General features: G+C 40.6%; 1 protein-coding gene across 22 annotated transcripts in view; it reads left to right on the plus strand.

The window, feature by feature from the left end:
* The window catches only part of MADD (MAP kinase activating death domain), a 70,457-nt gene that overhangs the window by 6,089 nt on the left and 48,889 nt on the right, over positions 1 to 15,479 (plus strand). For 21 of the 22 annotated variants that reach the window (XM_085062538.1, XM_085062550.1, XM_085062541.1 and 18 more), the window contains exons 2-5: positions 7,981 to 8,172; positions 10,738 to 11,352; positions 13,977 to 14,280; positions 14,634 to 14,765. In XM_085062538.1, coding sequence (XP_084918664.1) covers positions 8,111 to 8,172; positions 10,738 to 11,352; positions 13,977 to 14,280; positions 14,634 to 14,765 — 1,113 coding nt within the window. In that variant the 5' untranslated portion in view covers positions 7,981 to 8,110. Of the gene's footprint in view, positions 1 to 3,236; positions 3,261 to 7,980; positions 8,173 to 10,737; positions 11,353 to 13,976; positions 14,281 to 14,633; positions 14,766 to 15,479 lie in introns of those variants that run through there. The other variant, XM_085062537.1, reaches the window with a different exon arrangement.

The raw sequence follows: 15,479 nt of genomic DNA on the forward strand, positions 1-15,479 counted from the left end.
GAGGTAGAGAAAATGAGAAGACTCCCATATTTTTTGATGGTGATGTTTCACAAAGAGGGGCAAAAAAGGACAGACTTGAAAAGAGTTGGCCCTGTGCTACTGTTCTCTCATGCAAATCTCTGGAGATTATTTTTGAATAAGAAAAGAATTTAAATTCGAACAGTGTAGAGCAGGAGAACTGGCCAGATTGGCAGAGGGTTTTTATGCCAGAATTTTTCTATGATTCTATAGTGAGTGGTGCTCTGTGTGCCCTGCACAATGATTCTGCCCAGAGAGGATCACAAAAGAGATGTTCCACACAGTAAGGGAGGGGAGGAGAGTAAGGTCTTTAACCTAAATTGAAGTGTGTGAGATGTCCTGTGGCTGAGGCTAAAACCTGTCATCTCCTTCCTATTAGGAAGTGGAGTACTATAAAAGTGTGTGCTTTTCCTGCATTAGTTTATTGTTGATGGTTTTCCCCAAGAGAGTAGTGGAATAAAATGGATAACAGTATTTGCATACCATTCTTCCTCACATGCTTATCTCTTGTTTCTCATTCAAGCCTGGGTTTTGATTTTTCTGCATGGCTTTCAAATACCTGCTGGTGGGTACAGCTGTGCCTCTGTGGGGCAGGTGCTGCTGCAACCATTCCTTTGCCTTTGCTGCTGCCTGCAAGTTCTTGTTGGGGTTGTGTGTTCGTGTTAGCACACTCTGCACATTGTTTTTGTGCAATGCCTGTGGAAGCATCCTGTGGGTACCTGGGTGAGCAGATTTTGTCAGCTGTGGTTGGTACTCAGCTTTCCGTGGGCATGAATGACTTCTGATATTTGTAATATTTGTGGGTATGGGAAACCCCACTGACTGGGAGGTGTTTAGCATGTTGCAGATACTGTGCTGTCATCTGGCTTGGGGCCTGCAGGTGCTCTGTTTCAGTGCTGACTCCAGGCAGTCCTTATGTCTGGGTGAAGCTTTTTTCTAGTGTGGGCAGTGCTGGGAGCTTTGGTGGTGGAGCAGAGGGGGTGGAGTGCTGCAGCTGCTCTATAAATATACCCGACAGGCTAAAATCTAGGGACTAAAAGATTGGGTTGCTATGGTGATTGATCTGAATCAGATTACCTGTGGGTCTGTTTTCACAGCATGTGCATGTGTGGTGACTGCGTGATCTTGCATGTACAGCAGGCTGCTTTAGCAGAGCATTTGGCTGAAGCAGGGAGGAGAGAGGAAGCAACACTGAAGGGCTAACATATGGCAAGGATGGGCAAATCTGTCACTATGGCAACTGGGAACCTGAATCAGTCCAGCTTGACTCCGTGATGCTGCAAAAAGGTTCCTGTCTGTGTGGCATGATACTTCTGTTGGTGGACTAATTCTGCTCATTTTCCATCTATCTGTCAGCACCCCTGCCCATGCAGCTTCCATTTTCCTCTGGAAAACTAATGTGGAGGCTAAAGATCTTGGCTTTGTCAGTACTGTTTTCAGAAGGCAAAAAGATAATATTATTCAGTAGGAAAGGAAGAAATCTTTAAATCTTTATAATTATTCAGAAGGATTTCAACAGAAGTCTTCTTGTATTGTCAAAACCTGTTTTCACCATTCATTCTTGAATTTTCTTTAATCTGGCTTCTGCTGTCCTTTCCCTCAAGATTTATCAATAGATGGAAAGTGGAAATAGTTGGGGTGCATCTGCTGTTTTACCTGTAAGCAACTCTTACTGATTGAAGTGATGCATGTGCTCCAGGTAGGATGCTTTTAGAATTTGCCTGCAGTCCTGTTCTCTGCTGAGTGATTTCTTATGCTTGGAACTAACCCTAAGCATTTTGCAGAACTACAGCTATATTACAGGCTAGCCATGTCATAGATAGCCGCTAGGTAGATAACTTACTGTCTGTTTAGGCATGCTTGCAATTCTTTGAAAATGCCTTTTTTTTTTCTCTGCAAAGTGCTAGTATCTTCTTAGGAGTCATAGTGTTGGCATGTGCTGCTGCCTTGCCAAGGTGGATGGTAACACACAAAGCAGCTGCACCAGTATAGCAAGTCCATCCAGGTCTGATTTTAGAAATTGTTCCATGTTCTGTCAAGCTCTGGAGAAGGGGAGGTGTTCTCATCTCTGCTGTCATCTGTGTTTCTTGTGTTAGCAGAAACACTGTAGTATCTGGATAATAGCAATAATGAGCTTCCTAGAATGTTGCATATTTTAAAGTATAAAACTATCAGCAGTGTTTTATATAGTTTTTAAGCGGAGGAAATGAAAAATGGCTTATGTGAAAAGAGGACTGCTTGTCTCCTTCTTTAAAAGCTTAGTACAAGAAAAAAATAGCATGTGCTATAGCAGAGATAATGTCTGGATCATTTGAAACACACTGGGAAGAAGAAGTAACCAAAGTTTCAGTGGTAAAGGTTCCGTAATGATTATTTAAATGTCTAATGACAGGTCAAAGCTACCACGAACAGTTCATATTGTGCTTCAAATCATGTTGTTTCCAGTTCAACAGTGAGTTGAGTTACTGCTCACACAGGTGAGGCTGGCTGGTCCTGAGGTACTCACAGCTGTTTCTCACAGATTAGCACATAGGTCAAGGTGTGTGATGTGAGAAAAAGAAACATAAACCACCCAAAAGTGGGCATTGAAACTCCTGGCCCTATTTGTGTTTGTTTCAGCTTTCAGTGTAGTCCGATTGGTGAGTCTTGAGTTCACAGAAAACAATGCACTGAGGTCAGGCATAGTGGCTATTAGATCTGAACTCAGTACAGACTGTCTTGGCTGAGGGTAAATAGAAATTCAAGATGTTCCAAGGAAACAAAAAATTTAGTTCCTTTTGGGTGTGACTGGAAATCTGGTCTTTCACATGGTGAAATTTCAGTGAACCATGATTCATGTGGCTTCTGTCCTTTAATTTGTTCTGTCTCCTTCACGATTTCCTCTTTTCTTCCCTTAAAATTAATGCCCTGCTGTACGGTCTTTGTTCAGTCAGTGTTCAAATTGAATTGTGTGATGCTGATTTATATTCTGAAAGTATCCATGCACTGATGAACTGTGCAGTAGGATCCTTTTAACAGCTAAAAGCTGGAGATAATGGAAGGAGAAACCTATCTGGTACCATCCTTAAATATGGAAGAGTTGCAAGGAAAGCAGGACTTAGCATCTCTCTGCTGGAAATTAATCTGTTGTCTTCATATCATTTTTCCAAGCAATGATGTAAATACCTGCTGAGCATCATGCAGTTTGGTGTAAGCCTGGCCTATCAAAGCTGGAAGTCTCTGTGTGAGGAAAGCAGCTGCAGGTGAGTGTGGTGGGTTGGCCTTGGCTGGATGCCAGTTGTCCACCAAGCCACTCTATCATGCCCCTCCTCAGCAGGACAAGGGGAAGAAAATAAGATGGAAAAAACCTTGTGGGTTAAGGTAATGGCAATTTTATAAAGCAAAGATTGCGTTCATGAAGGCAAAGAAAACCAAGAAGTTTTATTATCTACTTCCCAGAAGCAAGTGCTGTCCAGCCATTTCCTGGGAAGCAGAGCTTCAGTAGGCTTAATGGTTAGTCTGGAAGACAAATGTTTTAAATAATGGATTCCCCCTCTTTCTCCTCCTCTCTCTTAGCTTTTATTGCTGAGCAGCTGTCATATGGGGTACCCCTGTGGTGAGTTTGGGTCAGCTCTCCTGCTTACGTCCCATCCCAAGACCTTGCACACTCTCTAGCCACTGCTGGGAGTGGATTTTGTAGAGACAGCCTTGGTGGTGTGCTGGCACTATTCAGCAGTACCCAAAATACTGGTGTGTTATCAACATCTTTCCAGTTCCCAGTACACAGCACATCACTGGGAGAGCTGCTATGGGCAAAATGAACTCCATCTCAGCCAGACCCCATACAGTGACACAAGCTGCATTAACAGTTTGTTGTATTCGAGTTGTACTTTGACTAAATGGCTTGACTAAATGACTAAATTTGAGATTTGTGTCTCGAACGTGAAGGCACTTAAAAAAAGATTGAGGACTCCAAGGGATAGATGAAACAGGGTTTCAGCACGATTCATGTCTCCTGGGACTAATGCAGGATATGGTTCTGACACAGATGACTCTAAACTGATAAAAAGTCTGCTATGGTTCTTTCATGCTGCTGTATCCATTGTGTGGTGTGGTGCTTTTCATGAGTGCGTGTGTGTGTGTGTGTGTGTGTGTTCATACAGACTTTTATTTCTGAGAGGGCTTTGAATTGCAGAATATCATGCAGTTTGTCCTCTTAGAAGTTGTGCTACAACCTAAAATGTGGGTGTTTGGGGAATATTGAAACACAGAGTAATGCCAGTAATAGAAGTGTTTGTTTTTTTGAACATTTTTTGAATGTCTTGAGTTGCTGGTAGACCATGGTTTTGTGTTGGTTCTGGCCTTTTGTCTTTGTGTCTAGGCTACGGTGCCAGCTCTTACCAGTGAGTAATGCTGACGGCTGCTACAGTGTGGGTAGTGTTAGTTCTCACCAACCTGTTCACCATCCATATAAGTCCTAATTTCAATTTTGGTGTTGTCTGAGATGGGATCTGTTTATACAGTATGTTTCTGTGGTGGCCTTCAGTTTTCTTTTTTTCTAGAGTTGATGTTATAGAAAGTCCCAAGTGCTGCTTGAGGATTCAGCCTTCAAAGGGCTGGTTCCAATATGTTTGCGATGAGAAAGACACTGCAGAAGACCTTTCCAGAGAAAGAAACCTAAAGTTAAAACAGTTTGAGAGAGAGAGAAGTTTTGACGTACCAATGTCAAAACCTGTACCATCTCAGAGTCAAGCAAATCTCCCGGTTCAGGTTCAAATTCCAACATGAAAGAGGAAAAATTGAAGTATCTCTTGGATGTTTGATCTATTTCTGTCCTAATGTACTTATTCTCCAACATCTGGGAGGTATTGGAAAGATGATAGCAAATCTCTGCAAAAGAAACTACTTTACCTCTGTATTGCCTGTAGAGGTGCTGTCTGTAGTTCTGTGATGACATTATGTTCAGTCAAGTCTTCCAGATTCCCTTAACTGCTTGCTTCTACATTTTTTTGCGCCTGCACAAGCATTTGTGGGGCCACTTGGTGACACAACTGAAAAAAAAATCAACTAGTAAAAACAAAAGCAGCAAGGCAGGAGACAGGAGGGTGTTTAGTCCATATCAATTCCACAGTCTGTTTTGCCATGTAGCTGCACAAACACTTCTGCCAGCACAGAGGAGGGAATGACACTGGCCTGATAGATTTTGGCAGATAGGGAGGGGGAGGCAGGACTGTGATTCCTGTTTGTTTTGCTTTATACAGATCATCAACTGTGGTGTCTGATTCCAAGCAGGAGTAGGAAGATGAGTTCCAACAAATACTGATGCAGTACTCTTTAAGTGCTGTCATCAGCCATCACTGGATCTCAGAAGAAGCCAGAGATTGAATAGAGGAAGGCAAAACCCCTAATCTTGTTTCTAATTGTTCTACTTCTTGCTCCAATCCAACAAAAATTCATCTTCCTAAAAAATGCCTTTGTCCTCCTATGTCTCACTGTAACTGTTGTGTTGTTAAGTACAGTTAATCAGTAAAGGTGGCTCTGGAAGCCCTGGCACATCTGCATCAGTCTGATCTCCCTGTGTTGCAGTAGAAAGCAGAAATCATGGGAAGTGCTCAGATCTTTTTTAAAAAACGGACAGAAACTTTAATATCTGGTGTTACTGGGATGTAGCTTCAGCTGTTCCAGGGACATCGTAAGCCCTGTATATGTTCCTATGTACTTGTCTGCTCAGGTATTCTCGAAATTTCATGGTTTGTAATTGAGATCTTCATAATGACTACCTTACTTACTCATTTGCAAAGCTGTGGGAAATACGTGTAATGAATTGCAGTCATAAGACAAATACAGTTTACTTTCTCCACCTTCACTGAGGGGTAGGGTAGCCTCTGTTTTTGAGGAAGAACATATTTGGTTACCACTAAGTAGCAGAATTTCCTCAAAGTCATACTTCTGGGTTGCATTGTGAGAACTTATTAGTAAGCCCTCCTCTGTAACCAAACAGTTTGTTCCTTAAAAGTTCTGGGTAAAGCTATTTGGAAAGGAAACAGATGAAGTAGTTCTTCAGACTGGGGACAAAAAGGACCACTTGATATCCCAACTTCATCTTGTTCATCTTGAGTTTTTCTGTGCCAAGATATTTGCAGAATATCAAGGATCAAGAGCCTTTCCGGGACAGATTCTACAATGTTTTCAATAATGTCATTAGAATGAAGGAACAAAAACTTTGCTTCCTGTGTCTGTATTTTCTCTGTTGTTCAGAGAAGAAAATTTACAGCAGTATTGCTGCTCAGAGAAGATAATTCATAGTGCTGTCACTTAGGAATCTACAGTGACTGTAGCTGAGGATCTACTAAAAGCATGTCACAAAGTTTCTCAAAATGTAGGATTTTTTATATGTGAGGGTTAAACTTTCTTTTAGTTTATTATTCCTTAATTAATACTTACTGACTAAATGATTTTCCTTTTTTATAAATTGCATACGTGCCTTTTTGTGTGTTTGTGTTCTTAAAGCTGTGTGGAGGGGTAATGAATAAAATTTCCCTGCTCTGTTCTTGCAGTGTGAAGGACTCAGAAAAACCCAAATATATTGCTGGACTTTGAATGTGACTCTGAGATGCTGACAGTTACAGTGCTTGTGAAGTAATGAGGGAAACAGCTAGAAAATTACCTGATTTTGCTGAGATTTACAGGCTATTAGTAAATATGTTATACTATTATACAAATAAAATCTAAACATCTATGCTGCAGAACTAAAAGATTTTAGTACAGTAATAATAATTCTGTGATGACCTTAGGATGTAAACATGAACTGAAATGGAAACCTTATTCTGAATATGCCCCAAAAAGCAATCAATTTAAATTTTTTAATATAAAATAACTCTATTAAAACTTTTATTGGAATGCTCAGTAAACTTCTAGAATACTCTGAACATCTCTGATTTTTAAAGTTTCTGAGAACTTTCCATTTCAGAAAGTTTCTGTTTTCAGGTTGGTTTCAAATGTAGGTAGGGAACGCTGTAGAGTGGAACTGTATTACTTTTTAAAACTTTATTTTTCTCCTTTCTCTTTCATTAATTCTATGAAGTATGAATGGTGGGATTAGAAAGAATTATTTCATAGTACTTACTGAATTCTTGGTATCTATTAAACATAATTATTGGCAAGTAGTAATGCTGCAGTAAAATCTCAGTTTTACCACGAGGATCTTTCTGTTATAAAATGTAAAGAGAAATTAGCTGCAGGAGGCATGGGTATCAGGAGTAAGTGGTGAAGTTAAACAAGATAATGGAATTGAATGAAGTAAGTGAAAAAACAGTAGGATTTAGAAGATGCACTTCTGCTATTGCAAACTGCAATTCTGTAGAACTTCAGTTCTGTATCTTCACAGAAAAAGTGTTAGAGATCACAGTCTTTGGGGATTGTGGAGATCATTCTTGCTGACAGCCACTTGTAGGTTTGGGATGGTGGGATACATTTTATCAAGTTGGACTTCTTGGGATGTTACCCTTTCTGTAGTTATTCTGTTTCTCGCAACAGCTGAAGTTCAGGCTGTGAGGGTTTTTTTTCCAGTCTTGCCAGTTGAAGCTCCTTTCCCAGGCACTATAAGGATCTTATGGATTTGCCTAAGCAACGCACAAACCATTTAACCAGTAGCTCCTTGCCAGTGATATGCTGCTTTGTTAGTCTGTGTTCTCCCTTAGAATAGAATAATAGAACTGTTTGTGTTGGAAAAGACCTCTAAGATGATCAACTCCAACCATTAATTCTTGAGATACTCTTGTGGCTTTTGTGTGTTTTTCATCTCTCTGCTTTTGTGGGCATATAGCTGTGTTTTTATACTTATGAAGGTAGAGATCTGTGGATGGCCATGACTGCACAGAATGGTGAGGCTTTTGGGGAATGTGGTTAAGGTCATGAAGTTGCTTGTTATGTATTTGATATTCCTGGTTGTGCTTTTGACACTCTTGCTTTTCTTGATTATAGATTGGACTTGCCAGACAGTTCCAAGCAGATTCTGTTCCCCAAGGCCACAATCACGGCTGGCAGGATAACTGACCACTGGATCAATGAACAGAAATTCCCTGACATGACATAGGGAGGGGCATCAAGAACAATGGTGCAGAAAAAGAAAATCTGCTCTCGGCTGCTTGACTATCTTGTGATCATTGGAGCCAGGTAATGTGAAACAGTCACAGCAGAGCTTTTGCTTGGGCAGTGGAGTGGGGATAAATAGCCTTGCATCCATGGATGAAGCCTTGCCTGATGCTCAGAAAGTGCTGTCTGAAATGTGTGCAGAATGCTACCCTAAGGGGAGCACCTACTTGTGCCAGGGCACTTCTTGAAAGATACTAATGCAGTCAAAGTTTTTTAACTTGTGGTCTTTAAAGTGTCTGCAAAGGGTGACTAAGAAAAGCTAATTTACCTGTCACTCTCTGGTAGTCTATGTGTTTGTACTTCTTTGCTTCTACTAGCATCTGGACAGAGGGATGAACTAATTGAAAACACTAAAAGCTAAATACAAATAAAATACTAGTTACTAGTTTTCTACTACTTTTACTACTAATAATGTACTAGTAGTAAAGTAAATACTACTACTAGTAAAGTAAATACTACTAGTAGTAAAGTAAATACTTTTCTAGCTTTTGAAGTGTAGTCTGTAAACTCAGTTTAAAAAAACAATCTGGAACTTGCTTTAATTGGCTGTTTCTCCCTCTAATACTTATTTATCTTCATAGGAATGACATGAATGCTTTCTGGTTTTAAAGTCTTATTAATAGATAAAATGTTATGTGTATTTACTTAAAGCACATATGAAATGTAGGGTTGATGTGTGTTCTGTTTGTCAAATATATAGGTGCTCAGTAAATGTTATTTTTTCCTCATGCAAAGCTTATGCAGCAGCTTTCTGCAAATCTATGTACTGTGTGTATCCCAAAGTCTATTTTGCTCTCATTTCTAGATATCAGTGGTTCATGTACATCAACCTGCTGCTATACCTCTTGCTTTCTTTTCAGAATACTTTGAATGCAATATTTAAATAGGCTAAGTGAAGGAAATTACATAATCCTGACTAAGAGTTATTTTATTACTGCATTTTATGGACAGAATACTGTAATAGTTTAATACGTCTTACTGTCTGTAGAAGACCAACCAAATTTTCCATATGTGTGTCACTGACTAGAAAAAGGAGGAAGAAATGTTAACTGCCTCCTCCAGTGTAGCTTATAGTGTCTGATGTTCTCACTTAGAAATTCACTAGTATCACTCCTGGACTCCTACAGTTCTCTTGCTTTTTGCCAGCCCGTGCTGGTTAGACTGCTGCTGCTCAGAGGTGTGCTGTCTCATTTGGCACTTGAGCAAATGCCTGTGATGAGAGATGGAGCTGACTGAAGTAGCTTGTAATACAAAGTCCTTAGGAGTTCCATGTGGCTTTAGTGTTACATCTTGTTATCCACTGTGCACAAATAGCAATGCTTTTTGGAACTATTCCCTTTTATTAGGTTCAAATTTTCTCAATGTCTGAGAAAACTCGATTCTTGTAGCTAATATTACTCCAAAGGCATGAAGTGGTGATACATGCACTGGTACTTTGTTGATACAATTTTTTTGACCATTTGCTGCTGAATAGACTCTCTAAATAGTAACAGCATTATTTGACATTTCTTGTTCAGCAGATGGTGCATTAGTTGTGGCCATTAACATATAAAAGGATTTTAGTGTTTCTTTTTCTTTGATACAGTATTTCAGTACCTAACTGTACATGCAGTATAAATCTTGTTACCAGTTTTATTATGAAACCATTTTTACTTGTTTCAAATAAAGTATTTGGAAGAATTTGTCAGCAGAGCTATTTGCACCAGTGATTTTCTTTTGTAAATTGCAAACATTCTATTACTACTTGTTGTGTTTTTTCACATCTCTTATATGAGAAAAGCAAGTGTCATTTGTATTTTGGAATAGGCAAAAGGTTAATATCTTGAAAGAATCTGTTCTTCTAGTGGAAAATTAGGAAACAACAGTATTGCCTTTCTGCCTGCATGTTTCGTGATTTGTGGTACAAAAATTAGTGAGTCACAGTGGTAAACAGGTCTGCTTGTTACCACACAGCTTTTATAGTAAGTTATATTTTAAATCCATCCTGAAAATCAAACATACGTATAGCTGTGGTTGCTAGAAATTTTTAATGAAAATTTTATAGGATGAAGTCCATGTCACTTCACTATGCATCTGAGTTCTTTCCTTGTAAATTCTTGCTTTTCCAGTTAGGAATTGATACTGGATTTTCTCATTTAATTTTTCATCTTGTTCATAAACGGCTGAAATCCAGGGGTTTTTCCCTGACTGTATATTTGGAAACGGACAATGTCTCCTACCAAAGTGTTGCCCAGAGAACTGTGCAGTTAAATTAATTTTAATAGTCAAAGTCAGAGGAACATGACAATAGAGTGTTCTCCTGGGAACACCATACTCCTGGAAGTCCTTTTCTTGGTCAAACTTGAGCAGGCTCCTTGCTAATGATAGTACAGACTTAGACTTTACTTAACCTTTCCGCCTTGTGCTAGTGAGTGAGCTTTGTGTCTAGTGGCTGAGAAGCTGCACTTTCCCTGGATAGAAGGGAGGAGAGGAAAGAAAGATGAAGCTGAGTCCACAAGCTCCTGACACATTAGCGGGGAAGTTCTTAAAATTTTTTATTGGTGTTAGTCAATTATGTATGTTTTTTTTTGTTTACTTCTTTTGTAGGCACCCAAGCAGCGATAGCGTTGCTCAGACTCCTGAACTGCTGCGCCGTTACCCTCTGGAAGACCATGCAGACTTTCCCCTCCCGCCTGATGTTGTGTTCTTCTGCCAGCCAGAAGGGTGCCTGAGTGTGCGGCAAAAGCGCATGAGCTTCCGGGATGACACTTCCTTTGTGTTCACCCTCACAGACAAGGATACAGGCGTCACTCGCTATGGAATCTGTGTCAACTTCTACCGCTCCTTCCAGAAGCGAGTGCCCAAGGAGAAGGGAGAAGGCACAGGGGGACATCGAGCTCGGGAGGGCCAGAAGGTCCCAAAATCTGGGGATGCAGCAGCACCCCAGGAGGAGGGGGGCACTGAGAGTTCCGAAAGCGGCTCTTCACTGCAGGCTCCCAGTGCAGAGTCTACCCCTGACGTCAATCGCTCCCCGCGCAGCAAGCGCCTGGCCAAGGGCAGCCATCGTTCTCGGAACAGCACTCTGACTTCTCTCTGCATCCTTAGTCATTATCCCTTCTTTTCCACCTTTCGTGAGTGTCTCTACACCCTCAAGAGACTTGTGGACTGCTGTAGTGAGAGACTGTTGGGCAAGAAGTTGGGGATTCCTCGTGGGGTGCAGAGGTACGTTTAGAGGGAAAAACTTTCCTCGTACTATTTGTGTTCAGTGCTGCAGTTGTATGCATGGCAAATTCTGGCTGCAGATGTGGTTGCAGAAGCAGCCAAACACAAAGGGTTGGCCTTTTTTCATTTTTTTAACCCAGGTTTGTGGTAGGAAAAGGAAATTTTCATAATGATTTATTTAAAACTTCTCTCTCTCATTTTGTAATCTGGTATGATTTTCATTTTTGATATACCTAAGGAGGCTCTACCCTTCTGACAACTGAAGCTGAGTGTTGATGCTGTTACTGTTGCTTTGTCATTTAAGATCTGTGGCAGTGTATGTCAGGACTGATTCTCTGGGAAATTAGAAGCAGCCAAGAAATAACAGAGAGAATTTCCACTTGGGCAGGAGGGAAATGATGAAAATGTGCTTAACGAGCTTATGAAACAATCTGAACTTCAGCGTGGGAGAGAAAAAGCTAGAGAAGCAGGATCAGCTGAAATAGGTCAAAGTACAATATTTGAAGGAGAGAGGGAGAGGTAGAAAACAAAGTAGTTGTCTTGGAAACATATGGGATTGATTGTTTGTAACAGCAAATTAGCAGGAACTTGGTGTATATTTAATGTATGTAGTAATCTTAACATATATGCTGTTACAGTGTTGCATATGTAACAAAAACTGTTGCACTGTAGGGTACCTAAGGAGCAATGTTTTTATGTATTTCAGTCAAAGAAATGTATCTGTGCTACTGTGCCTGACACCTACATTCTGGGGTGGTATTTTCCTTTCCAATATGCCAACTGAACAGAAAAAGAATGAAATGACTCTCTGGAGAAGCAGGGGATTATCTCAACAGTTTGAGGGACAGGAATGTGAGATAGTACATAATGTGAGTTTAAGTAGCTTGGTACACTCCAAATTAAACTTGTCAAAAGCAAAAAATGACAGTATTATTATAATATTTATCTTTATAAGCTCTTTACATTTTTCATGAAATGGGAAATGTGTCCTATTCATAGAAAAGTGGCCTACTTCTTGGGTTACTGCACTGGAATAGTTCTAGGAGAGTGTCCTGGGCTAGTATGATTGATTCCTGTGTTAGCAGATTTATAACCTGAGTCCATTGATGGAGAATAAATTACTTTATCAGAGCAAAACTTCTCCCACTAATGGAAGTATGTATTAAGGAAGCTTATTTTGTCACGTGGTTTAGTCTGATAATTTCTGAGGGAAAAAGAACTCAATGAATTTCATGACTTTCCTAAATTTGGCGAGCTCATAGGATTTTTTTGAAGGGGTGGTAGAGTATTCCAATATTTGAATGACATGTGGTATGTGAAAAATTTGGTCTTATTGGACATAATTCTTAAAAATAATAATTTAGTGATGAATGAAGATGGCAAGAGAAGGAATACTGAGCATAAGTCTCTTGAAAAAGTAAAGCAGCAGGTTTGAATTACCATGTGGTTTCCTAGTGGTGACCTGGAAAAGTAGAATAGTTTTGAAGTGGTGGCAGAGTAAAGGTGAAAGTGAATCCTTCCAGCTGGCAAAAGGTGGAGCACACCTCTTAGCAGCCTAATGGCTTGTGCATGACAAGTAGCTGAAGGAAGAGTGGAGGATGAGAAGCATCACAGTTCCTCAGAGGTGCATCATGTACTCAGCGTAATCTCAAATTGCCCTTATTTTGAGCCATCCAAATTTCTCTAATTATTCTGTCTTGGTGAAGCCTCCAGTGTCATAATCTTTCTTCCTTTTCTTTCTTTTTTTAAAGTTATGAACTGTAAGATAGAACCTCTAATTTGAACCCATAGCTTTCTAAGGGATCTTTTACAGTAACTCAAGATATTTATCAGGCTGAAGTTATTTGGAGAATGAATACAGAAGGTTTGCAGCCTTCACTGTGCTACAGGATAAAGGGCTGAAGTGGACAAGATTCTGTGCTTCCCTTGTCAGACCCAGTTTTGAGTTTTGAAGCTCTGAAGGCCCTGAGCAATGCTGTTCCTGCTTTTTGGCCAGCCCATATTTGCAGGTTGCTAGCTTAGGGTGTGGAAAACTTGCTGCTTATTTTGCTAAGGTACCTAAATGTTTCCCACACAGCTTTCAGAGATGTAGTTTAAATAGATCCATTTTTCCCATGGGTTATTCAGCTCTTAAGAATGATGCAGTGCAATTTAGGACAGAATGACAAAGGGTATTTTATCATGCCAAAACATCTGGGGTATCTTGGATGTAACATATTTTTATTATCTCAGGTTTAATTCCTATTCTTGCAAAGCTTTGTAGGCTGCTAGAAGCAGAGTCCTACAGTCAATCTGCTGCAATTCTGGACAAGATAGGAGAGCATCTTATGTGCCTGCTGAATTTCAAGTGTGAGGGCGATGAGAGTTCTTCAGAGATCTGGACCTGACTGAATCTTTTAAATGTATGAATGAAGTCTATAGTGACATACTTGTGTTGATTCCTGCCACTCACTTTGTGGGGTGTGTCAGTAAGGTTAAATCCCTATCTTCCATTCCTTTGCGCAATCACATGTTTGTTAGTTGCCTCTTTTAATCCTTGGTGGATCTGCCCTTTCTCTGGAAGAGCCTTGTGGGATGTCAGGTGAGGTTCTTGGCATGTTAACCTTGGCATTCTCCCTGTCCAGGGATACAATGTGGAGGATTTTCACAGGCTCCCTCCTGGTGGAAGAAAAGTCTAGTGCGTTGCTTCACGACTTGCGGGAGATTGAGGCTTGGATATACCGCCTGCTCCGCTCCCCCATGCCTGTTGCTGGGCAGAAACGAGTGGATGTGGAAGTCTTGCCACATGAGTTGCAGCCAGCTTTGACCTTTGCTCTTCCTGATCCATCCCGCTTCACTTTGGTGGATTTTCCATTACATCTGCCTTTGGAGTTATTGGGAGTGGATGCCTGCCTGCAGGTGCTGACCTGCATCCTTCTGGAGCACAAGGTAAGAAGGGAAGAGTTGATCTTTGATAAGTATGTAGGAAATTCTGCCCTCTTCAAAACCAGGGTATGCTGGATGTGTGGAACAGCTGTCTCCCTGCACTTCCTGGAATCAATTTTGTCTGGGGAGGATGAGGGGAAGAAATAGCTCCTTCTGAGGTTCCTGTTTTGAAAAGTTCTGTTCTCACTCCAAAAAACCACTGAAGCTTGTTTTCAGACAGATTAGTGGAGGGTTACCCAGTTCACAGCCATCGGAGTCTGGAGAGATCACAAAGTCTGTGATCTTTGCATACACCCGAGGGCAGTATTAAAAGTCAATGGTTGCTGCAGTGCTAATGGGAATTTCTTTGGTTGCAGGTTGTACTGCAGTCCCGAGATTATAATGCACTTTCAATGTCTGTGATGGCCTTTGTGGCCATGATCTACCCATTAGAGTACATGTTCCCAGTGATCCCTCTGCTTCCCACCTGCATGGCCTCTGCAGAACAGGTACATATTTTTCCTTTATTGGTCTTTCACAAGGGGTGTTTCTGTGATGTCTATAGTTGTAGTCCTTATTTCATTCATCATCTTCTCAGAGACTGTAGCAAAGTCTGCCTTGCAAAGAACATTGCTTGAGTGTGACTATTTAAATCATAGGTAACACCACTTATTTAGGATATCTTCAGAACCTAGAATATTGCATTCAGTGAATAGAATGATTCAAAGCAGTAGTTCACAGTGGACTGAACGACCACAGATCTACAATATTATGATGAGTATTTACTCCCCCAAATTCTCCTCCAAACTGAGTATTAAAGTTTATTGGGGAGGATCCAGAGTAAAATTTAAGGATGTTTGAGGGCTCTTGGATTCAGAGTTCGGAAACTATTGCCTGCAATTTCTTCTCCTCAGAAATATGAAGTGTTGTGTTACTTCAGCTGGGAGCCTGGGTTTTGCCAATAGTTAGCTCTTTCCAAGAGCTCATTATTTTGCTTGGAAAGATAGAATTCAGACCATCTTAGTACTTTGGTACTATTCTGCAACTCATGCTGCAGGTTTGTTCTTGTACCACCCCTTGGAGATGACCAACAGTTCTAGATTTAAAGAATAAATTAGCCTCCCAAGCCACCGGACTTAAACTGCTACGTGCTTAGTTGATTTGAACCTATTACCTCTGCTGATTCCCTTGTCAGAAGCAACCTGAATTTCCTCATAGGTTTT

Source organism: Lichenostomus cassidix, chromosome 5 (genome assembly GCF_008360975.1).
Source record: "Lichenostomus cassidix isolate B80296 chromosome 5, HeHo_3.0, whole genome shotgun sequence".
Taxonomy (NCBI): Eukaryota; Metazoa; Chordata; class Aves; order Passeriformes; family Meliphagidae; genus Lichenostomus; species Lichenostomus cassidix.